General features: G+C 47.1%; 1 protein-coding gene across 1 annotated transcript in view; it reads left to right on the top strand.

Annotated features, from left to right (window-relative positions):
• Window positions 1-1,644: 1,644 nt before the first annotated feature.
• The window catches only part of Cacng7 (calcium voltage-gated channel auxiliary subunit gamma 7), a 29,627-nt gene continuing 6,289 nt past the window's right edge, over window positions 1,645-24,982 (top strand). The window contains exons 1-4 of the mRNA XM_032894551.1: window positions 1,645-1,754; window positions 5,081-5,305; window positions 6,717-6,803; window positions 7,280-7,420. Coding sequence (XP_032750442.1) covers window positions 5,110-5,305; window positions 6,717-6,803; window positions 7,280-7,420 — 424 coding nt within the window. The 5' untranslated portion in view covers window positions 1,645-1,754; window positions 5,081-5,109. The remainder of the gene's footprint in view (window positions 1,755-5,080; window positions 5,306-6,716; window positions 6,804-7,279; window positions 7,421-24,982) is intronic.

The following is a 24,982-nucleotide window of genomic DNA, read 5'->3' on the forward strand; positions in this document are numbered from 1 at the left end:
GTAAAATGAAAGAGAAGAGAACTTCGGCATGAGCGCGGCATACACACGGTTTCAGAGAAGACCAATGTGACCGCATCGGTAACATACTCAATGAATAACCCCTGACCACTGTGTCAGCAAGTGATCGACCCTCCACCCAGTTACTACATGCTCATATTCACACAGAGCAAAGTACAGACACAGACAACACACACCCAAATCTAGAGAAATCCTGGAAAGGTACATGTAAAGCTGGCCGCCTGTGGAGAGACAGACATGATCAGAAGGACCCCATGTTACAGAAGGTGAGAACCTGGGAGCTTGGAAGCCAGTCAGCAAGGCAGAAGACAGGCAGAAACGTCATCCCGGCCTCTTTCTCCCCTGACCCACTTTGCGAGTATGTGTGGAGGGGAGCAGGGAGTGGAAGGGGCCAATCAAGATAGACTACGTTTCCCAGCAGACATCGCAGAAGACCCTGCCCCCACCCCCACCCCCAGGTGCTGGCCTCTGGCCGCCAGGGCTGATGGGGAATGTAGTCTCCGGATCAGGCAAGCCAGCAGAATGGTGTGCCTGTCAGTGTGTTTGGAGGGGACAGAACTCAAAAGCTTAGCAGGTTCCTTTGAAGGCCTGGCATCTCTTCTCTGGATCTTCGAGTCTCACTCTAGCTGAATGCTAAAACTACCCCTTTCTTCGGCATCACCCATCCTGTACTCTTATCCGGTTCTTGAAAGCCCCAGACCAAGTTTCGACCCTCGGCGGGCGGCCTGCCCCTTTAAGAGTGGCCCCGCTGACATCACGGCGGGGGGGGGGGGCTGGCCCCGCTCCCGGCTCCGCGGCGGCTGCAGGACCCGGCTCTGCTCCGCGCCTGCCCGCCAGCTGCTCTTGGGACCCTGGCCCGGGACGCCCCTTCCCGCCTTCTTCAGCTACCTAGACGCCCCCCCAGGCTCCGCCCCTTGCCCGGCTACAGCCCCAGTCCTCCTCAAGGGACATCCCATCCTGACTTGCCCCTGCTGTCTCTCCTCAGAAAGTGTCTGTCTGTCTGTCTGTCTGTCTGTCTGTCTCTCTATCGATCATCTATCTATTTCTATTTTTCTATCTCCTCCATACAAGCTTAAGGTCCCTGGATTTCAGTTTCCTTTGGTCCAAGGCCTCTGAGCTTGCCCTGCCTGGATTTTGGGACTCTCTTTCCTATCCACTTCCAGGGCCTCAAAATCTCTGAGCCGCTGGAGTGGTGGGGGTGGGGACACCTGAAACTACTCCATCTCTGTCTCCCCTTTTCTGTCTGTCTTTTCTAGTCTCAGGACTCGTGAGTTCCAGAATCTCTCTCTCTCTCTCTCTCTCTCTCTCTCTCTCTCTCTCTCTCTCTCTCTCTCTCTCTCTCTCTCTCTCTCTCTCTCTCTCTCTCTCTCTCTCCTGCCCTTCTCAGGCTCTCTCCTGATTCTCTCTCCCTCCTGCCTCCCCCCTCCATCCTGGGCTCATCTCATTCCCCTCTGCATCCTTCTCCTTCCTTCCCGCCCCCCCTCCTCCGCATTAGTAAATGAGCGGCCGCCGGTTCCTGCTCCTGGCTGCGTCCGCTGAGTGAGTGGGGCCTGCGGGGCGCGGGGGTGGGGGGTGGGGAGGCCAGGAGGGGGCCAGGACGCCGGGCTCCCGGGGGGGGGGGGGGGGCGCAGGCACCAGAGACCCCGGTGGCGGCAGCGGCGGCCGGGGAAAACCGCGGGGCCGGTCATGCGGCTGCGGGGCCCGCGGCCCAGAGCGTCCGCCCAGCCCTGAGAGAGGTAAGAGCGAGGGGAGGGTCCGGCAAGGCAAGGGGACTCCAAGCTAGACCACTCTCAGCCGGGGTTGGGGCTCCGGGATGTTAGAGGAGCTCCGGGAACCGGATCCCGAGGGTTCCAATGTTGGGTTTGGGAAGGTTTTGGCGGACAGAGGACTATTTGGGCCTGGTGGATCCCAAAGGACCTGGGGTCCTACGGTCCGAGAGTAAGAAAACAAACTCGTAGTGTTTGAGAGTTCAGAGAACGTCGCCCCTGGGCTGTGTCTCTAGGCGGGGTCTTTGAGGAAGCGGGTCACGATGAAGACGGAGAGCTCAGGCCGGCAAGCTGTGAGTCTGGGAAAGGGTCCTTAGTAAAGCGGAGAGTTACGGTCTCCAAAGATATTGAAGGGAGATGGAGTTTGGACTTGGGCTATGAGGAATGGTACTTAAGCCATTCAGATATCCAGATCATGGAAACGCTGGGGTAAAGGGTCAGAAGAAGATTCCAGGCCTGGTGATGGTGGAGGTGGGGTGTCCCAGAGGTGGAATGGCTGCTGAATAAAGAGCTCTGTGTGGGTCAAGTAGAAAGAAGATGAACTGGACGTGAGAAGGAATGAGATTAATGTGAGGAGAATTGGAAAGGTCCAGCTTCCCAACTGCGAGTCTAGTAGGAGGAGCAGACCCGAAGGCTGAGGTCAGCTACCCGGACCAAGACAGTCGGGGTGATTGGGTAGAGATAATGCTTGTATGAGCTGAGTATTGGAAGCGGTGCAAGCAGCTGGCGGTCAAGCCCCAGAGCCACTTGGAGGGGGATGGGAAGAAAAGCTCGACACAGCTCTGTCAAAATCTAAGTCTTTGGGTCCTCCAGGAGGCTGGGGTTGGAAGTGATGGGCTCTGGACCTAAGAGTCCAGGTGGTGACTCTGATCCTATGGTCTTTATTGGGATGAGGTAGAATCCCAAAGCTCACAGAATTCTGATTGAGCAAAGGAGTGCATTATGTCTTAATTGCACGTTGGGGAAATGTTTGGGGGAGGTGTCTTAAACTTTATAATGAAAAAGATTGTGGGTGGGAGCTGGAGAGATGGCTTAGTTAAGGACACTTGCTGCTCTTCCAGAAGACTAGAGTTTGGTTCACAGCACCTGTCAGGGATTCACAATTGTTTCTTAACTCTAGTTCCAGTGGATCCATCACCTCTGGCTTCTTCCAAGGTATCCACCATCTCTAGCCTCGGGGTACATTCTCTTGAACATACCCACTTGCAGACACACACACACACACACACACACCCCTATACAGATTTTGCTTTTCTTAAGGGGATGAGTATAACTCTGGTTATAGAGGACTCTGACTGAGGTAGTTTGGAGACACCAAGGTGAGTCCTGCAGGCACATTATTGCATTTCATGTCCAGAGATTTCTTTTAGGGATGTGGTGGTATAAGAGTTGTAGATAAAGGATTTGGCGGCTGTTGAGACGGCTCGGTTGGTAAAGGTGGTTGCTTTTGAGCCTGATGACCTCAGTAAGATCCCTGGGACCCGCATAGTCAGAAATACCAACTCTCGAAAGTACTTCCACAGGAGCGCCATGGAGATCACACACACACACACACACACACACACACACACACACACACACACACACACGATTAAGGCATACATACATACGAAAAAAATTGGGAACCTCCAGGACCTCCTCCTAATTAGAACTTCTAAGCTCCTAATTAGAACTCGGGAAGTCTCAGATATAAACTGACTGGGTAGTTCTTGCTTAGCGAATACAGGACTTAGATATTCCTGACGGAAAAACTCTACCATGGGATATCAGAGTCCAGAGTCTGGCAGAACTTGGAGGGTGGGAATGAGGAATTCCTGATTGGAAAGTCAGTTCAGAGTGCTGTTTTCATGTTTGCTGGACGAGGGACATTGGTTTCAGTGGAGCGTTCTGGTTGGGAATGCTGGGTCTGAAGGGCTCAGCTCAAGCTCTTGATACTCTAGAATCTTGAATCCAGATCACAGCTTCAAATCTCTGGGTCTTAGTGTCCTGGAACAGATTGCAGTACTCCAGGATCATGGGCCTGCCTGGACTAGGTAGGGATAGTTCTGGGTCTAAGATTGTATCACTGGCTTGACCCCAGGCTAGGGAGATGGCTCAGAGTATAAAGCATATGGCACAGAAGTGTGAGGAGGATCTGAATTCCGATTCCTAGAACCCACGTAAAGATTGTAGCGTGGGTCTGCAATAGAAGAATGTCTATGGTGAGAGGGAGGTAGAGATAGGAGAATCTCTAGTTCGAGTTTGCATACCAGCTTGGCATGTGAAAGAGTAAACAAGAGGCTCTATTTCAAGCAAGGTGGAAGGAGACAGACACCTGAGGTTGTCCTCTGACCACCACACATGTGTGCCCATACTACACACACACACACACACACACACACACACACACACAAAGTGGTGACTTTAGAAGAAGACAAACAACTGAGCACTAAGGTTAAGATAAGCATTCCAAAGTATCAACTCAGGAGAAGGACTATGCTCAAAGTCTTATGTAGGTCTGAAGTCAAGTGTGGGAGTCCAGGTTATGGGGTTAGGGAGCCTTGAGTGGTGACCTACTTTGGAGTTTATTGGATGTGATTCAGAGACAGTTCTAAAGAACATATTTCAGTATACCAGGTCAGAGCATGGAGTTAAAGCTGGGAAGCCTGGGATAGAATTTCCAAATAAATTGAGTTGTCCGTCATTCAGTGTCTAAGTCTAGCACTGTAGCTCTGCTTACAATGTGGTAACAGATCCTTCGGGAGGGGTCCAGTGCTCAGAGCTGAGGATTTAAATCAGGGCAGAGTCAGGTTTGCATTATCAGATTCAAATTTGAAACTGTCGATCAGGCTAGTTTCTGAGTCACTGGCTTACTTCAAAGCTTTGGGACTCTCCTAAGGTCCGGCTTCTAAAATTAGGCTTGCAAGCCAACCTAGGAAGTTGGATCTGGGAGACTCTGTCTTGGGTTGAGAATTTGTAATCTCATCAGAATCCTGATACTCCGGTCTGAGATGTGTCTTGAGTCAAGAATCATCTTCAGGTCTGACTGAAGACTGTGGAAGTCTTGTCTCAAGTCGAGGATCTGCATCCACAAAGACAAAGCACAGTGATTGGTCAGGGGAACCCAATATGGAGATTTGGAGTCAACAATTTTGTGTCTCTTTTCAGAGTTCAGGGCTGGAATGGCTATTTCATTGCGCAGAATCAGACTGGAGTTTGGTTTTGGAGTTTGTGTCTCTGACCAGAGCTAATGTCTCAGATCCCTGCACGGGTCTGGGGACTCTGGCCACTCTCTACTATAAATTCTGGTCCTGCAGGCCCCACAGGGCGCCCCCCGCCGCTCAGGATGAGTCACTGCAGCAGCCGCGCCCTGACCCTGCTGAGCAGTGTGTTTGGTGCCTGCGGCCTGCTCCTTGTGGGCATCGCGGTCAGCACGGACTACTGGCTGTATATGGAGGAGGGGACCGTTTTGCCGCAGAACCAGACCACCGAGGTCAAGATGGCGCTGCACGCTGGCCTCTGGAGAGTCTGCTTCTTTGCAGGTGCCCCCCTTGCTTGTCCTCACCCCAAAGTCCTTATTTATATTTATCCCAAGAATCCAGAAGTCGATTTGTTTTGATTTCTCCCTTGGAAGTTAAATTTCAGCACAAAACACTCACGCTTACCCTTTTATTCCCTAGATATTGAAGCTCAGATACTCAAAACCCATATTTCTAACCTTCCTCCCCTGTCTGAAGAACTCTATTGGAAGTCAGCAGCCTAGGGACAGGGATGTGCTTCATTAGATAGGGTGCTTGGCAGCAAGCCTGATGACCCATAATGGTGACAGGAGAGAATTTACTCCCAAAAGTGGTCCTTTCATTTCCACACTTGCACCCCATACAATCCCACCTGTACTCCCTAAAAACAAATAATATAATTTTTAACTCGACAATTAAAAAGAAACAAAACAGAATTCTAGGACTAGAGCTATAAATAGCTCACTAGGTAGAATGTTTTAGCACACGCCCTAGAACTTTATAAATTATGTGTGGTGGTATATGTCTATAATCATAGAACCTGGGAGATTAGAGGCAAGAGGATCAAGGTCATTCTTAGTGACATAGGAGTTCAAAGCCAGCCTGAGATACAGAAGAGTCTGTCTCAAAAAGGAAAGGAAAATAAAAAACAAAACCGGTTACCATCTAGATTCAGAACTTGGCTGCTTGGACAGTTCCAGTGGTTCTTGAGTGAGAAAGATTCCTTCCCTGCAGGCTGAACATTGAGACCATTTCCTTTTAGAAACCCTGGCTTTAGCTGGGGCAGCACTGCACACCTTTAAACCCAGCACTGGTGAGGCAGAGGCAGGCGGATCTCTGTGAGTTCCAGGTCAGCCTGATCTACAGAGTGAGTTCTAGACAGCCAGGGCTACACAGAGAATCTCTGTCTTGGAAAAAAACAAAACAAAAGCAAAAAGAGAAAAACAAAGCAAGAAAAGAGATCCCAGCTCCCTGGACATTAGGAACACGGAGTCCTCATCCACAGCTCCCTTCTCATTTAGAATGTCAACATCCAGCCCTGCCCTCCTTCACCCCCCAATGCCCAGAACAACCAAGATCTTTCAACATACCGTGACCGCTTTACCATTGAGCTACATCCCTAGCCTTCTCTTTACCTCCTATTTTAAGACAGAGCTTTATTAAATTGTCCAGGCTGGATTTAATCTCATTATGTACCAGCTGGCCTTGAACTTGCAATCCTCCTGCCTCAGACTCCCCATTAGATACGATAGCAGTCCTGTATCCCCATGCTCAGCTGACTCAGCCCCTTCTCTCCAGCCCCAAGAGCAGCGCAGATTGTAAATTTTGGGTGAGATTTCCTGCTTTCATCCTGGGTCCTGTTCTGCCTCTGATAGCCTCTCTCCAGACCTGGAGCCCCTCCTCCACCTTTGCTTTTTATCTTCCTTCCCACCAGGTCGGGAGAAGGGGCGCTGTGTGGCTTCTGAGTACTTTCTTGAACCAGAGATCAACTTGGTGACGGAAAACACGGAGAATATTCTGAGTGAGGGGGAGCAGGGAAGGGGCCCAGGCAACAGGAGGGTCTGGAGGGAAGGGGCTGGATTAGGTAGGGAAAGGGAGGGTTCGCAAAAGGTGAAGAGGGTTGAAGGAAGGAGGAAGAGTGGGAGAGGGAGGTCAAATAGAAATGTCTTGGCTGAGGGCTGGGGATTTAGCTCAGCAGTGCAGAGCGCTTACCTAGGAAGCGCAAGGCCCTGGGTTCGGTCCCCAGCTCCGAAAAAAAAAAAAAAAAAAAAAAAAAAAAAAAAAAAAAAAAAGAAATGTCTTGGCTGGGATGAGCACCAGAAGCTGTGTCAAGGGCGTGGCTTGGTTGAGGACCGAGGAAGCAGAGGACCCAAGCAGAAAAAGGGATGGAGTTCCTGGGCGATGGGAGAAGCTAAAGGGAAGAAGTGAAGGGGATGGAGAAGTGTCTTTCCGGAGACTTGTCCCTCACACCCGCTTCTCCTTGTCCACGTCCCCCAGAGACAGTACGCACGGCTACACCCTTCCCTATGGTCAGTCTCTTCCTTGTGTTCACCGCCTTCGTCATCAGCAACATCGGCCACATCCGACCTCAGAGGACCATTCTTGCCTTCGTTTCTGGCATCTTTTTCATTTTATCAGGTGAGTCCAAGGAACTGTGGGGCTGGGGCAGGGGTGAGGAGGGGAAAGACTTCCAGGAGCTAGGGAGGGACCTTCTTCACTGAGTAGTTGATTTGATGTGTGGCCTAGGAGGCATAGTGCCAGTGCACTGTGCTGTTTGGAGGACTAAAGCAAAGCTCCATGCTTAATTAGGTACTGGGCTCTGTTCTGAAACAAGCCAATGAGGTGAGGGCTATTAATAGTCCCATTTTACAGATATGGAAACAATGGCTCAGAGGGATGAAGTCATTTGCTCAGGGCCAAAAGAGTGAGGTGCAGAGTTGGGAGTCAAACTCACTTAATTCGCCTCCAGAAGTTGTATTTTTAACCAGCACAGTTATTTTAGCAATTAACAGTTTACAGAGCTCTTTATTTTGGGTACAATATTTTATTATTTTAATTTTTCTCCCCCAAACAAACAGACAAGAGTTTTATAGTGAGCAATCACAGGCCCATCACTTCCAGTCAGCTGATGGTCTGTTACTGGGTTTACATTTTCTTCTATCGGTACGTGTGTTAGTTTTTCTTTCTTTTTCTTCCATCCCATCCCCTTCCTTGCCATTTTCTTTTGCCTTTCCCCCTCTCCCCTTCCCTTCCCTTTCTTTTTTCTTCCTTTTCCATTCTTGGAAAAAGGGTCTCAAATAGCCCGGGCTGCCTTCAAATCCACTGTGTAGCTGAGGATGACCTCGAATTTCTGAGCTTCCTGCCTTTACCTTCCGAGCACTAGAAATATGGTCATAAGGCATCACACCCAGTTTATGTGGTGCTAGGGATCAAAGCCAGGGTCTCACGTACCTAGACAAGCACTGTACCACCTCAGCGATAGTCTAGTCCTTTATCTTAGCTTCTGTCTGTCTGTCTGTCCATCCATCCAATCTACCTACCTGTCCATCCATCTATACATCTATTTATCTGTCCATCTATCCTTCCATCCATCCATCTCTCTATACATCCATCTATCCATCTTTCTCTCACAACTGTTTTTTAAACATTTTAAGGTGTAGTTCAGGTGTTCTTCACAGTGCATGCCATTAGCTAGAGTGTAGATTTCATCTACAGCTCCTTCTGTCTTCTGAGGTGCAAGGCACTTTATCTTTAGCACGTGTAATCTCACACTGCATCCTCTAAAAGTCTATGGGGTGTTGTTAGCGCTCACCTGAGAAAGTGAGGGTTCAAAGATCCACACATTCAAGTCACCAACACGTACTGCTTCCAGATGATGCTGGTGTCTGGAGACCTGAGCAAAGTTCTTTGGGGAGTCTTTCTTATCCTTCTAGCTCTGTCCAATCCAATTCATTCCAGATCAGTTTTCTGTAATTCCAATATACTTTGTCCCATCGACCCAATCTAACTAACCCTGATTTATTGTGACTTAATCCTCCAATTCAATCCAAATTAATTCATCATTACTTAAATTAAGTCAAGTCAGGTCCTTATAATTGACTGATATTTAAATGTGAGTGTGTGTGTGTGTGTGTGTGTGATGCATATGAGGTATGTGGGTCCCTACACACATGTACATGTAGAGCCACAGCAGGATGTTGTGACCTTCATTCACTTGCTGTATTATTGCCTTGATAAAGGTTATGCTACTGTCCGGGAAGCTCACCATTTCAGTTAGACTGGCTCCAATGAGGTCTATGGATCTACTTGTCTCTGCCTCGACTCCCCAATGCTAGGGTTACAGATGTGGGTAGCCAAGGCCCACTTGGTAAATAGATGCTGGAGATTCAAACTTGGGTACTCATGCTTGAACACCACGCATGCTTATCCACTGAACCATCTCCTCATATATAGGTATACAATCTGTCACAATCTATGGGGTTTCCTCTTCACTCTGCTCTCCCATAGGCTACACTTGGGTCTGTCCTTATAGTTCACTGTAGAAGAAGTTGCAGAAGGATGTCCCTGCTCCTCCCCCAGCTCTCTTGAGGCCAAACTTTCCCCAAGCCTTCACCCTAACCCGAGAAGACCTTTTCCAAGCAAAGCAGGGTGCAGCCTCAGTGCAGACTCAAATCACAGCATTCGAGCCAGACACCGAGCTAAAATAAGACATGCTGGATATCACGATCCGAAAGTGTCAGAACAGAAAGGGCTCATCATTTCTGCGATGGAAAAATAGTAGCCTAGAGAGAGAAAGTGGGGCAAGAGTGCATCCCATGGGGACTTTTATTCAATCTACCCAGTATGTTGTATATAAAGTCCCTCTGTTTGCAGATCACAGGAATGGAACCGGTCGATTCAGCCAGTCAATGGCAGAGCTGGGCTTTGAACCAAGTGTATTCTGATTCTAAAAGCCACTGTGTAAGCAGTGAACCAGTAACTGTCTGCCCAAGGTCAAACCGCAGATTAATGATGCCTTTGGGGCTGGAAGTCAGATTTCTGGTCTCCAAATGGGAGAGACTGATGTCGTGTGTGTGTGTGTGTGTGTGTGTGTGTGTGTGTGTGTGTGTGTGTGTGTGTGTGTGTGTGGTGTTCTACTTTGATTTCTGTTATTGTAATAAAACATCCAGACCAAAAGTAACTTAGAGGAGTAAAGTTTATTTGGCTTATAATTCTAGTCCATCATATCAGGAAAAGCAAGGTGGGAGCCCAAGCAGCCATTCACATCACATGTGCAGTCAAGAGCAGAGAGAAACAAAAGCACCCATGTTCCTACTTGCTTTCTCAGCTTGAGTCTTCTACTCTTATATAGCTCAGGGCCTAGCCCAGGAAATGCCCACATTCAGGATGGATCTCCTCACCTCAATTAATATTTGAGACAACCCCTCCAATCCCCAGATGATCAGTCAGGGCAAACCGATCTAGATAATTCTTCATTAATACTCCCTTCCTCGTGGGGCTAGAGAGAGAATTAAAAGCTCTGAAATTTTCTTCCAGAAGATCTTAGTTTGGTTCCCAACACCCACATTGGGACAGCTCGCAACCTTCTCTAACTCCAGCTCTGTAGGACCTGGCCTCTTCTGGCTTCCACGGGTCTGTGTACTCACATGCACAAGTCTCTATACAAACACACAAATAAAAATATTTAATGTTCATGTACCTTAGTTTAAAATGTGAAAAAATAAAGACTCCCTTCCCAGGTAGAACTACCCAGCACAGAAACATAGGGAGGAGCTTAGACAAACTTTTCTATGTAGGCCGGAAATTCATGGCGACCCACCTACCTCAGCCTCCCTAGTGCTGGGATTATAGGCCTATGTCACCATGTACAGACTGGATCTTTCTTGAATTCATTTTAGAGCAAATAGAGTTTAGTCTATTCACTGTATCCTGCGGTATTTGCTGATGTGCCTTCTTCAAGCTTGTGGGGTTTTAGAAGCTGAGTCACATGCTATAACCTTTGAGAGATGTGGTCTCAAATCCCCTACTGTCTGGATGAACTCATTCTGAGAGGTGAGAGATAGCTTACAACGAGGAAAGTGTTACTTTGGCTCACGATTTTGGAGATTTCACTCCATGGGTTGGGGTGGCTGACTCTATTGCTGTGGGCCTGGAGAGGTAGCACATCATGACAGCAAGGGTCTGTGACTGGGGCCGGGGAAATGGTTCAGTTGGTAAAGCGCTTGCCTTGCAAGATTGAGAACCTGAATTCGAATCCATAGCACCACAGTAAAACACACACACACACACACACACACACACACACACACACACACACACACACACACACAAACGGTGACCAGAGCAATGCATTGCCTGTAACCCAAGCACTGGGGAAGTAGAGACAGGAGGTCCTTCAAGCATACTGACTTAGCTGAATAATGAGCTTCAAGTTCAGTCAGAGATTCTGCCTCAGAGAATAAGGCATAGAGTGATTGGTGAAGAGTCCAGGCCTCTCACCCCACCCAGTTCTCTCTTTGTCCTTTTTTAAAAAAATCAACTTTATTTTATTTGAAGATTTATTTGAGAGCATCAGATTTCATTACAGATGGTTGTGAGCCACCGTGTGGTTGCTGGGAATTGAACTCAGGACCTCTGGAAGAAGAGTCAGTGCTCTTAACCTCTGAGCCATCTCTCCAGCACCCTCCCCCCCCCACACCTTCGTCTTTTTAAAAAATATTTTATTTTATTTTTAATTATGTGTGTCTGTGTATCTGCGTAGGGGTATGTGCACAGGAGTGGAGGAGAGAGGAGGGCGTCAGATCCCTTAGAGCTAAAGTTACAGGTGCTGGGAGCTGAACTGGGTCCTCTGCAAGAGCAGTACACACTCTCCATCTCCTACATGCATATCTAAACCCTCCCCCATCACCACCATCATAAACAACAAGTGTTGAGTTGGACAAAGTTGCTAGAAAGCAGAGACAGTGAGTGAGGACCAGGCCAGGACAAAACTATTACCAAGGATACATCCCCAAGAGATCTAATTTTAGGCTAAGTCTTACCCCACAGAGTTTCTAAAAGCTTCCAAAATCACACTCCCAGCTGGGGGACAAACTTTCCACGTATGCACCCGTGGGGGTCCATTTCACAATCAAACCATAACGTGTCACAAAATATTTCTTTTTGTTGTTGTCTTTTCTACCAGGAAATTAAAAATGTAAAACCCATCCGTAGCTTGCAAACCAAACAAAAGCAGACAGAAGAAGAGTTGCAGTTGTCCAAACCCTGATCTTAGTCATGGGCATGGCGTTTTTGGGCTGTAACAGTAAGTGTTCAGCAGTAGTAGAACACGAATTAAGCAAGGGCTATAGTATTAGTACACTGGTAGGGTGTTCATCTAGCTTACAAAAGCCCTGGCCCGGATTCAGTCCTCAGCATCACACGAACAAAGCACAGCTATAATCCCAGCCCTTGGGAGATGGAGGCAGGAGAATCACAAGTTCAAGGCCATTTACATCTACTTAGTGAGTTCAAGGCCAACTTGAGCTACAAGAATCCCTGTCTCAAAAAAAACAGAAGCGGAACAAAGTAGAAATAAGTGGATGATTACATACATGTGTTGGTATTGGTAGTGTCACCACAGACTTGTTTAGGATTGGGCAGGTCTGCCCTATGTGAATTGCATTATTTCCTTGACTATTAGTATCTCCATTTAAGGTTTTTTATTATTATCATCGATGTCACTATTACTGTTTGTGTGCATGTCTGTGTGTATCTGATGTCTTTGTGGTCAGGAGTGCAAAGGCATAGTTGTGGAGGCCAGAGGAAAACTTTGGGAAGTCAGTTCTTTCCTTCCACCTTTGGGGGTTTCAGGTATCGAAATCTGGCGTGCACAACAGGCACTTCTGCCCACTGAGCCGTCTCCCCAGGACCAGTAGCTTTATTTAACCCTGTGGAAGCAGAAGCAGAGGTGTAGTGGGTCAGCGAAAAGTCTGGGATTCCCGACCAGGCACTTTCACTGCAGCTCTGTGGCACCCCACTGAAGTCATAGCTCCCAAAGAAATCGGGCACGTGTCTGTAACCTCTCTGGAGGTCAAGGCAGGAAAACAGAGTTTGTGAGCAGTCTGCCCACACTACACAGCAAGACCCTGTTTTGAATGATCATTAAAAGCACTGGGTATGGTGGCATACAACTTTAATCGTAGTACGTAGGAGGCAAAGACGGGCAGATCTCTGAGTTCAAGGACGGGATAGACTATGTAAAGAGTTCCAGACAACCAGGGCTACATAATGAGACCTTGTCTCACAGCTACCAAACTTGTGTCATTCCACTACGCAGGAGGTGGTTGGGGTAAGAGGATCAGATGTTCAAAGTCATCCTTGGCTACGTAGTGAGATCAAGACCAGCCTGGGCTACACAAGACCCCATCTCAAAAATCCAACCGAACAGAACTCCATGCATAATATCAATACCTTAGAGTTTAAAAGTAGAATGACGTGGTCTAATTGCCATGTTCCCAGTGAAGACAGGAGTCGCTTCAGGGTTTATCATTGATAACATCAGAACTCAAAACTGGAGAAGGTGGTGTGGGAGGTTGGGGCAGGAGAAAGGAAGGGAGTATCTGGTTGTCAAATATCCCTCAAGGGTTTGGAGAATAAACTGGAGAGTGAGAGACTTGATTAGTTTCTGTTTGCTTGTTATCATTGTTGAGACAAAAGACCTAATAAAAGCAACTTCAGGACAGAAGGATTTACTTTGGTTCATGGTCGCAGGGTGCAGCCTAACCTGGTGGCAAGAACATGAGGCAACTAATCACATTGCATCAGTGATCAGAAGCAGGGAGCCATGAACGCTGTGCTCAAATCGCTTCTCTTTTTTTATTCAGGACCCAAGCCCATGAGATGACGCCACCCTTATTTAGGGTGAGATTTCCTACCCCAGTTTACTCAACCTAGAAAATCCTTTGTACATATACCCAGAAGTTTGTCTCCCAGGTCACTGTAGAGTCCATCAAATTGACATTCAATTATATCCACCACTCGGCTGAAGCTGGACTGCATCTGCAATGGTCTAGGCATCAGCGGGTGAGGTCTGGCCTGGGCTGGAGGTGTCTTCCAGCTGTGAGAGAAGGATATTGACCGGAAGGGAATCAATAGAACTCAGTGACTGACTGACTTGTTTGGGGAGGGCAGCTGGGAGGAGGCCAGGGTGGCGTAGATTTTCTTTTCTCTCTGGTTTTTTGAGGCAGGATTTCTTTATATCCTGGCTGTCCTAAGACAGGCTGGCCTTGAACTCAAGATATCCATCCACCTGTGCTTTGCTTCCTCAGTACTGGAATCAAAGCCTTGTGTGCCACCACAGCGAGGCTTGCATAGATTTTCCTTTGGCGGGTCACAATAGACATACACACACCCTGTCTTCACACCAGTTCCAAAGCACAGTCTGTACATTTGATTTAAAAAGAAAATTCCCAAACCTATTCTGGAATGACCTTGTACTTGCTGTGTAGCTGGGAGTGACCTTCCTGTTCTGATCTTCCTGCCTCTTCCCGTCCTCTGGGACTACAGCTTACCACATTGTACCTGTTTTATGTACCGCTGGGGTCTGAATCTAGAGTCGTCACCCTAGGCAAACAGTCTACCAACCGAGCATCACCCCCAGTCCTGCATCTGCTTTAACATTCATTCATCAGCTGTCCAGTCTAGTAGGTCCTGTGAGGATAAATCTACCGTGAATGCCCAGACTCCGAGGCAGGACAGCCTCACTGCAAGTCATGCACAGCTTGTCACGAGATTTCCTGGATTCCTCCGGTGCATTTCCCGTGTGTCAGAAGACACCCACGTTGCTCACTCCCAGCCTACAAGGTCTTTTAGAATCTAGCTGGTGCTCAGAACTGTGACCCACTAACACTCCCCACATTGCCGGTGGCTTCGGCTGCCCCGAATTCAATTCATTCAATTGCTTGAGAATGCAGATCTCAGCTTCACCCCAGGACCTCAACACTTCATTATTCCTCCCTGCAGGGGTCTCTTCCTGACCCTGCAGCCCTCGGCAAAATTGCCTCTTCTGGCTGGACTGGCCGGTTTACTCCTGTAGTTCTAGCAATTGGGAGGTAGGAAGGTTGCTTTGAGTTTGAGACCAGCCTGAGCAACAATGGGGTTAAGACAAATACGTGGTGAGACCCTAAAAAAATGAGGTTTGCAGATGGCTCAGTGGGTAAAAGTGCTTGCCTCCAAGACTGATAGACTGAGTTCGGTTCCCAGGACCCATATGGTAGACTGGAAGAACTGGTTCACAGGCTGTCCTCTGACCATGCACACAGAACACACTACATAAATAAATGTAAAGAAACAAACCAACCAATCAACCAGTGAAAAAGGCGGGCTGTCCAGTAACAAGTAAGCAAAAGGAGTCACCCTAGACTGGCAACCATTTCATCCCACACGTGTGTGTGTGTGTGCGTGTGTGTACATGTGTGTGTGTCTGCATGTATGTGTGTATTTATGTGTGTATGCATGTATGTATGTGTGTATGTATTGTATATACATGTCTGTTTGTATTTATGTATGTGAATATGTATATGTAGGTATATGTTTACGTGTGTATGCATATGTGAATATATGTGTATACATGTGTGTTTATATATGTGTATATACATGTGTATGTGTGTATACATGTGTCTGTGTATGTTTGTGTGTATATGTGTGTATACATGTATGTATGTCAGTATATATCTGTGTGCATGTATGTGTATGTATGTGTGGTTTTTGTGTATGTGTGTGCACGCATGTGTATGCATGTGTGTATGTATATATACATGTATATGTATACATATGTATGTGTGTTTGTATGCATGTGTGTAGACATGCATGTATACATACATGCATGTATAAATGTGTGTATGTGTGTTTGTATGCATGTGTGTGTTTGTGTGTATGTGTGTGTATTTGCATATATGTGTGTATGTGTGTGTGTGTGTGTGTGTGTGTGTGTGTGTGCATTTTACTCATGGGAATGTGGGTTCACACATGCAGAGGCCAGAACAAGATGTGGACAGGTTTTCCCTGTTGCTTTCTGTGATTTTGTCCTTTTTTTTTTTTTTTTTTGGGACAGGGTTTCTCTGGGTAGCCTCAGCTATCCAGGAACCCACTCACTGTGTAGACTAGGCTAGCCTCAAACTCAGAGATCCTCCTGCCTCTGTTTTCCAAGTATGAGATTAAAGGCATGAGCCACTGCACCCAGTTCTATGTTATTATCTTTAGACAGGATCTCTCCCTGACTGAGGTATTTGTCTTTTGGGCTCCACTGCATGGTCTGTGGGCTCTCAGGATGGATCTGCCTGTCCTGTGACCAGATGCTGGGGTTACAGGCACAGCCATGGTTGAGTTTTATGTACATTCAGAGGATTTGAATGCAGGTCCTCCTGCTTGCAGGGCAGGTCCTTTTACCCAGGCTGGCCTGGAACTCACTATATAACCGTATGTAACCAAAGATGACATTGAACTCCCGATCCTTCTGCCTCAACATCTTTAATACTGGGATTACGAACACGGACCACCATGTCTGGGGTATATGATGCTAAGAAATGAACCCAGAGCTTGGTTCATGCTGGTCCAGCAGTCTACAAACTGAGCCACACCCTCATGCACATACATACTGTTCATACTCCTTATTATCGAGTCTCATTTTATCATTTTCTTACCTGATTCTTTCAGATATACTCTAAAGGACATGCACCTTTTCTTTTTCTTTTTCCTTCCTCCTCCCACCCCCTCATGTGTGCATATGGCTGAGTTGCAAGTTCAGGTGTGTGCATGCATGTGGAGGCATAGGCTCATGTCCAGAATCATTCTTGATCACTTTTCCACCTTATTCTTTGAGGCAGGGTGTCTCAATCAAACCCAGAGCTCACTGATAGGACTAGTGTCACTGGACAGCCTGTTTCTAAGATTCCCTGTTTCCACTTCTCAGACTGAAATTACAAGCAGACCACCACATCCATCAGGCATTTACAGTTTAACCACAGAGGCATCCCCCTAGCCCACCTGGAAACTTGTCAAATGTGCCTCCACTTGTGTCTGAAGAGCCCATATGAGTTTTTAGTAGGGAGGATATGCTGAAGAATTTGGGGAGTGAATGAATGACAGCTCTGGTACTCCCCAAAAAGAGAACAGAGTTTGATTCCAAACACCTATGTCTGATAACTCACAATAGCCTGTAACTCCAACTCTAAGGGGTCTGATGACCTCTTCTGGATGGCCACTCTATCCACATTTGTACATGTATTCACAGACACCGATATTTAAATAGTAAAGTACATTTTAAAAATGGTTAAGGAGATAGTTTATCTGTAGAGTGCTTCCTGTTTAGAATGTCTGGGGTATGATTTAGCAGCAGAACACATCCTAGAATCCCCTACTGAGGAGCTAGGAGTAGCTTAATATTAGGGCACCTGCCTAGAATCCCCCCCAGCGGGGGTTAAGGAGTGTGGCTCAGTGGTAGAGCACCTGCCTAGTATTCTGCAGCCCCTACATTCAATCTCCATTGCTACATGGTGGCAGGGAGACTAGAGGAGCTAATGGAATCCTCCAGAAGTTCCAGACTACTGTCATATATGTGCTGAATACTGTGCTAGATCCTAGGAGTGCAATGGAAAAGGGGTCGAACTCATTCCCAGAATTATAGAGTTGATACGCCTCCTAGTGAGACGGCAGGGAGCAATGTGCAAGAACAAACGTGACGCAGAGAGACGGCAGGTGTCTGGGAGTTGTGAGTGCGACAGTGAAAACAATCAGGGGCCAGTGAGACAGCTCAGCAAGTGAAGATGGTCGCTGCCAGCCTGAAGACCTGGCTTCTATCCTCGGGAGAACGTGCTGGAAGGAGAGAACCAACTCCTGCACGTTCTACCGTCATACTCACTCTGCGGTGTGCCTCCACTCCCAGCTCACAAAATTAGTTAATTAATTAATTAATTAATTAAATAAGGCAGACTGGGTAAAATGAGAGGAAGGGATAATCTTCTCCACCTGTTTGAGTCATCCGACTTTTAAATACTCCATTCTCCCCTTTCTCCTTTTCCCACACCTTTTCTGCACACAAGCACATATGGGTGCAGTACCACTAGAGGCCAGAAGACGGCGTCAAATCCCTTGAAACTGGGGTTTCTGGCGGCTGTGAGTTGTCTAACCTGGGTGTCAGGAACTGAATTTGAGTCCTCTGGAAGGGCAGGAAGTGCACCTCAGAGCTGTGTCATGTCTCCAGTTCCCTCCTTTACACACACACACACACACACACACACACACACACACTTGCACACCCCCACCCCTTACAGCACTGGAGATTGAACCCAGGATCTCCCATGTGCCAACGAATGCTCTACCACTGAACCACAGCCCAGCTATTTTTATATTTTTCACGTTGTGATCGGGTCCTACTGTACTGCCCAGGTGAACCCTTTTGTAGTCCAGGCAAACCTTCCACTTGGCATCCTCCTGCCGTTGCCTGCTGAGTAGTTTCGGTTACCAATTACGTTTATTTCTTTACCACTTGAAAATAAGTTTAGGAGCCAGGTATGGTGGTACATATCTGTAATCCTAGCATTCCGGAGTGGAGGTAGAGCTGGCATGGTGGTGCATACCTTTAATCCCAACAGAGGCAGAGGCAAGGGGATCTCTGATTTCATGGCCAGCCTGGAGTACAGGGTGAGTTCCAGGATAGCTAGGGCTACCAACACACAGAAACTTTGCCACCTGCCCCAACCCAAAGACATAGAGGCTTGAGGGTTGCAAGTTCAAGGCTAGTTAGGGGCACAGACTGAGATCTTGTTTCAAAATGGCAGGAGAAAGCAGTTTGCAGAGAAAGGAAGAAATGAAATTGTACGTATTGTGTCATTTGCCTGGGGCTGGGGAGATGGTTCAGTGGGTGAGGTGTTTGCCACACAGGCATGAGGAACTGAGTTCAATCCACACCACCCACATAAAACTCTTGTTTGGAGCACGCATCTGAAAACCCAGCTCTGGAAAGTAGAGACAAGAGGATCCTGGCAGCTCCCTGGCCAGCCAGGCTAGTCTAGTCTAATCAATAATCTCTTAAGTTCAGTGAGAGATCCTGTCTCAAAAAACTAAGGTGGTGAGGAAAAACTAGGGCTGCGGAAGATGTCCATCCAGTATTGACCCCTGGTACCCAGATGCACACACACTCACATACATACATACATGTGTCCAAGCACATAGAACATGTGCACACACGTATCATCCATACAGTTCAGTTTCAAGGATCTTACAAGAACACATTCTTTTGCATGAACATGGTGCCATACCACACCTAAAATTTGACAATACTTGTCTAATATAATTTATTTATTTTCTTCTGTTTTTCAAAAATTACAGATATTTATACAGTGCATATGCACGTGCACATACATGTGTGACCTGTCACATGTGAAGATCAGGGGGTAACTTTTGGGAGGCAGTTTTCTCCTTGCATCCTGTGGTACCCAGGGATCGAACTTAGGCCATCAGGCTTAGCGACAAGCACTTTTTCCCGCTGAGCCTTCTTGCTGGCCCAGTTTTCTCAATCCATTTTCTTTTTTTTTTTTTTTCCAGAGCTGAGGACCGAACCCAGGGCCTTGCGCTTGCTAGGCAAGTGCTCTACCACTGAGCTAAATCCCCAACCCCCTCAATCCATTTTCTTACTGTCCCATTTGTTTCAAGAATATCTTTCCTAGGGTTGGTGAAGTAGCTTGGGGATTGTGCGCATGCCTCCTTGAGGCTCTGGGTTCAATAGCGTCGGGGGGAGAAAGAGAAAGGCTGTTCTTTAGGTTTTCCCTCAGAACCAGGATGTGGCCTAGCCTCATGGTTTTATTTTGTTAATTTGGTGTATACTATAGTGCTCTACCGCTCTTTTCCTGCCCCACTCCAACATTGACTTTTAAAACACGGAAAAAATAGTATAAGGGAATCCTGCGCGCCCTTCATTTGGTTCCCACAATTGCCAGCATATGGCGGATCTTTTTTTAGTCAAACACTGCCATGTCCCCTTTCCATACTTCTGCCTTATTTTAAAGCCAGGCATAGACATCAGCAACTTATTTTGTCCTTGCGTATTTCAGTATGTCTCCGAGTGAGAAGTACTCTTGTATTTACACCCGCCACACTGGCCACGCGTGGTGTGGCGACAAAGCCTGAACGAACAAAGCGAAGAGGGTTAGCTTGATGCCGTCTAATACCTAATGTTCCTCCCCCTCCCCTCCCCACCCTACTCCCGCACACACTGGTCTCATAAATGCCTTTTTACTCTGAGCACGTTGCAAATCAGTATGTAAATTACACATGGGCCTTTGCCTGATAGCTCTCCAAAGCCTCCTTTGAGCTCAGACGGTCTCTCTTTTTCCTTTTAAAAAATATTATTACATTTATTTATCCGTGAATGTGGATGTGTGGGTGTGCACCACAGCACATGTAAGGGGTCAGAGGAACCAACTTCAGGAAGCTGGTTCTCTCTGTCCGCCATGTGGGTTTTAGGAATTGGACTCAGGTCATCAGGCCTGGTAGCACGCACCTTTACCTCAAGAGCCACCTTGCCACCCTCTTCCTCCCTCTTTCCCTCCCTCCCTCCTCCCCTTCTTTCCTGTCATTTGTGGGGTTTTTGGTGGTGGTGGTGCCAGGGGGAGAGACATGGCAATTTGTGGTGTAGGATCCTCTTGTTCTGTGGTTTTCTAAAGACATTCCACGCTGTGGTTGAACACATCCATCTATCTTTGTAAACTAGGATTTGGAAGAAGCTTGAAAAAGTCTGGGTTTGATTTCTTATTCTTTGTCAAGAGCACCACTACCTAAAGTTGGGTGTGCTTGGCAGGCATCTGTAATTCCAGCATTTCGGGGATAGACAAAAGGATTGGGAACGCAAGGTCATCCTACACTGACAGTTCAAGGCCAGGCTGGGTTACATGATAGATGGGGCTATTACGGTTCTATCAGGAGATGCAGCGAGTCTGGTGTCTGGTGTCCTCTCTCTCTCTCTCTCTCTCTCTCTCTCTCTCTCTCTCTCTCTCTCTCTCTCTCTCTCTCTCTCCCTCTCTCTCCTGCTGCTGCTGCTGCTAGGATTAATCTCTGACCCATGCACCATACTTCAGGGCAGGCTTTCTGTAGAATATCCCCCTCCCACCCTGCATTTATCAGTTTCCTTGCTTAGCGTGTTGGTCTTTCCTGTCTCTTCTGTATTCTGGAAGTTATACCTGGACTTGGGACTTAAACACGACTGGCAAAAAGAAGGAAAAAGGCGCTGCTGCGAGCTTTGTGGTCCTTCTCTTCGGGAAGTAGTTGCCTCTCTTCAGATAGTGTTTGCATTCTCTCGGGCAGGTGTTAACAAATGTCTATTCTCTCAAGATAGCCACCAATGAAGGACCAAAGTAATGACTAAATTCTAGCTTAGAGAACTCATGGGTTTATTGGGTTTATTTTCAGGAGGGCGGTATGTTGGTAGGGCTACTTCCTGTAGGAACATGGCTGAAGAGTTACCTGTAGAAGGGTGGGTGACCCCCAAAGCAGAGGTACTAAAAGCCCTCACCCAGCATGGATTGCAATGTCTCCATAGCTGCGTAAGTGAAGCTTCAGCTGACTTCTCACCTCTGTACACTATCTAGCATCTCCTAAGACCTTACACAACTGGAGCAGAGCATACAGCTGTCAGGAAGGGAGTAGCTGAAACCTTAGTGGAGGTCAGAGGCCAGCTTGCTCGAGTCAGTTCTCTGCTTCCACTGTGCGAATTTTGAGGATTGAACTCAAGTAACCAGGCTTGGTCACAGGCCTGCTGAGCCATTTCTGCAGCCCACTGTTAATTTTATTTTTAAGTTTTTAAGAGTTTTAGAGTCTCATTCTGTAGCCCAAGATGTCTTCCAACTCACAGTCTTCTGCCTGCTCCAGCCTTCTGAGTGCTGGGGTTAGAGACATGAACGACCGCACCCCGGCACTTCTGTTTGTTGCTCCTTCTGGCCGGGGGTTTGCCTGCAGCTTGCCATGGGTAGCATCCTTCCTCTCTCTTCAGCTCAGCATCCTTCTCCTTGTGTGGCTGCCATCATCCATAAGTCCACGGCACTCCTGGTCTCTTTGCAACATTACCATGACCAGACTCAGAACAGAAAAGAAGGCCAAAAGAGGCCTCTTGAATGAATATGGCTCCCCCAACCCCCACCCCCGAGACAGGGTTTCTCTGTGTAACAGTGATGGCTGCCCTGGGACTCACTTTGTATACTAGGCTAGCCTCAAACTCCCAGAGCTCCGCTTGCTTCTGCCAAGTGCTGGGATTAAAGGAGTTCGCCACCACTGCCCACTGAATATGGATCCTTGAGCTCTGAATTTTAACTTTGGGTTTTCTGTTTGTTTTCTTTTTTTTTTTTTTGTATTGTTTTCAAGACAGGGTTTCATAGTGTAGCTCTGGCTATCTTGGAACTCACTCTGTAGACCAGGCTGGTCTCAAACTCACAGAGATCTGTCTGCTTCTGCCTCCCAAGTACTTACTTGGATTAAAGGAGTTTGCCACCACTGCCTGGTTTCATCATCACCTTGAGTTTTCTTCTCCCACCTACTGATCTCCTTCTTCCTAGTTACTTTTATATTTTATTGTTTATTAATTTTTTACTTGACATGGTAGTGCACACCTTTAATTCTAAAATTCTGGAGGCCAAGGCTTTCTATTTTTATATTTAATGTTTTTTAATTACATGGGTGCAAAGGAACATGTGTAGAAGTCATCGGACAACTCCCAACACCCAATTCTCTCCTTTAGTTATGTGGGAGCTAGGACTCAAACTCAGGTTATCAAGTTTGGCCACACACTCTTTTAACTGGTGAGCCGTTCTGTCAGCCCGTGGTTTTGTTTCATTGCATTTATTTATTTGTTTATTCATTTATTTATTATTTTTTGTTTATTTATTGTGACCCACTGTATATCAGTATTTCTACAACATCTTGAGGGATTACTTACAAGAGCGTGGGCTCCCTACCAGTGATTACATCGCTGAAGAAAATGTTTCCTCCTCTCCCTGACCTAGCAACTATCACCTGCCTGCAAATCCTCAGGCAGGGGCAGGTCCTCGATCCCTAATCTCCACCACAGGCAGGCATCTACTTCCGGTTCTTTTTCCTAACTAGACTGCCCACGTTTGCTGTGCGTTCAGGCCTTCTCTTTAACAGACACAAACTTGTCCTTACTGGATCAGTTTTTAGAAACTGAGAGGAACAGATTAAAGTATCTGAGACGCTCCTGTGCATCCAGGAAGTCTGCTCAAAGAATGCGCACGAGGACATGTTGTCTCAGCTTTTGTTGTTGATGGTGGTGGTGGTGGTTTTTTTGTTTTTCGCAGCATAAACATTTAGGGGGTGGTCGTGTCATTGTTTCTTGGCCGCTGCGCTCCTCGTGGCCACCGGCACGTTGCTCAGCTTCTCTCACTTACTTTCGGGGTGAATGCGCATGGCTATCTCCTCCTTGAAGAACTTGTGCGTGCACTTGTCCTCCGACATTTTGAGCAGCTCCACGGCCTATGTAGCCGCTCGTGATCCTTGGGAATTTGGTGTGCTTGGTGAGGCTGTGCCTCGACTTGCTGACCTTCTTCGTCACCTTGCGGCCTTTGTTGAAGCCCAAGGCCATGGGGCAGCACAGGGCCACGGCTGCTGCTTTCACGGTGGCCACAACTGGAAGGATGGCACCGCACAGAACCCTGGGATATCTCCCCTCTGATTCTCAGGGTTTGATTTGCCTGTGTTTCATTGACTTCCTGAGTGGCCATGTGCCCTTGCGCGCCCCAACCGCATCTCTGTGCTGCTCCGAGTACTCCAGTGGCTCTCTCTTCATCTTTTATAAAGTTCTGTCACTTTCCTTCTACTCTTTCATGTTGACGTTTTCATTGTAGAGGGCAGCCCCACAGTGTTCATCCCTGCGGATTCAGGTCACACATTTTCAGTGGGAACATAGGAAGGAAGGAACAGCTTACTCACCCTCTGACACCTGGCGCTGAGAGTCTGTCTGCTGGGTACCAGTGATCCTAGCTTGCTCAAAGTGAAACCTGATGTGTCAAGAAATCAAGGAAAGGATGTGTCTTTTCTTTGCTTATTTTGACACAGGGTTTTATGTAGCCCAGGCTGGGCTCAGATTCACTACGTAGTTAATGATGGCCTTGATCCTGCTTCTGTCACGCTAGTGCTAGGATGACAGATCTGCACCACAAGGCCTGGTTAATATGGTGCTGGGGCCAGAACCAAAACTTTGGTGTGTGCTGGACAGTCACTACCAATCTAACTACCTTCCGAGCTGAGAAAGACGCTTTCAATCTTTCGGTAATTAGTAGGTACGGATTCAATGAGGAGCGTTTGTTATCCTTTGATTTCATTCATATATATATATATATATATATATATGTAATTTTTAAAACATATTTAATTTACTTTTAATTATATTTATCTCTGTGTGTGGTCATGTGTACACGAGTACGGTGATCTCAGAAGGCAGAAGTATTAGATCCCTTTAGACCTGTTGTTACAGATGTTTAAGCTGCCATGTGGGTGTTGGGAATCAAACAAGAGTCCTTTGAAAGAGCAGCCAGTGCTCTTGCCCTGATCCTCAGAACAATCTCTCCAGCCCCTGATGGTGATACTTAGAACTACTGTTACAACGGGCATTGTCAACATCTGTTATCTTGTAACTACCTTTCCAAATACATGTGCAGATGGGTATGTTACTGAACAACCTTTTCCTCCTATTCTTTTATTAATGTATTCGTTGTCTTCTATGATTATTGTCGTTGTACACATGTTTGCATGAATGCAGATTTGCTTTTGCCACTGAGTGTGCAGGTCACAGAACAACTTTCAGAAGCTGTGTCTCTCTCTGCATCATGCTCTGAGGATTGGGCTTAGGTCATTAGGCTTGTGTGGCACCTTGACCCAATGAGCCATTTCATTTGCCTAATTAAAAAGGACATACCTGTTGCTGACGATGTGGCTCTGTTTGTGGAGTGCTTGTCTAGCACTGATGGGACTGGTTTCCCTCCACAGCAATGCATACGGCAGGCATGGCCATGCACTTGTCACCCCAGGAGGTGGAAGCAGAAGAATTACAGAGGTTAAGGTCATATTTGCTATATAGCAAGTTCCACCCAGTCTGGGCTAAGTGGAGACCATATTTCAAATTAAAAAAAAAAAAGAAACTGTATAGAATTTTGGTTA

The sequence above is a fragment of the Rattus rattus genome, chromosome 2 (genome assembly GCF_011064425.1).
Source record: "Rattus rattus isolate New Zealand chromosome 2, Rrattus_CSIRO_v1, whole genome shotgun sequence".
Taxonomy (NCBI): Eukaryota; Metazoa; Chordata; class Mammalia; order Rodentia; family Muridae; genus Rattus; species Rattus rattus.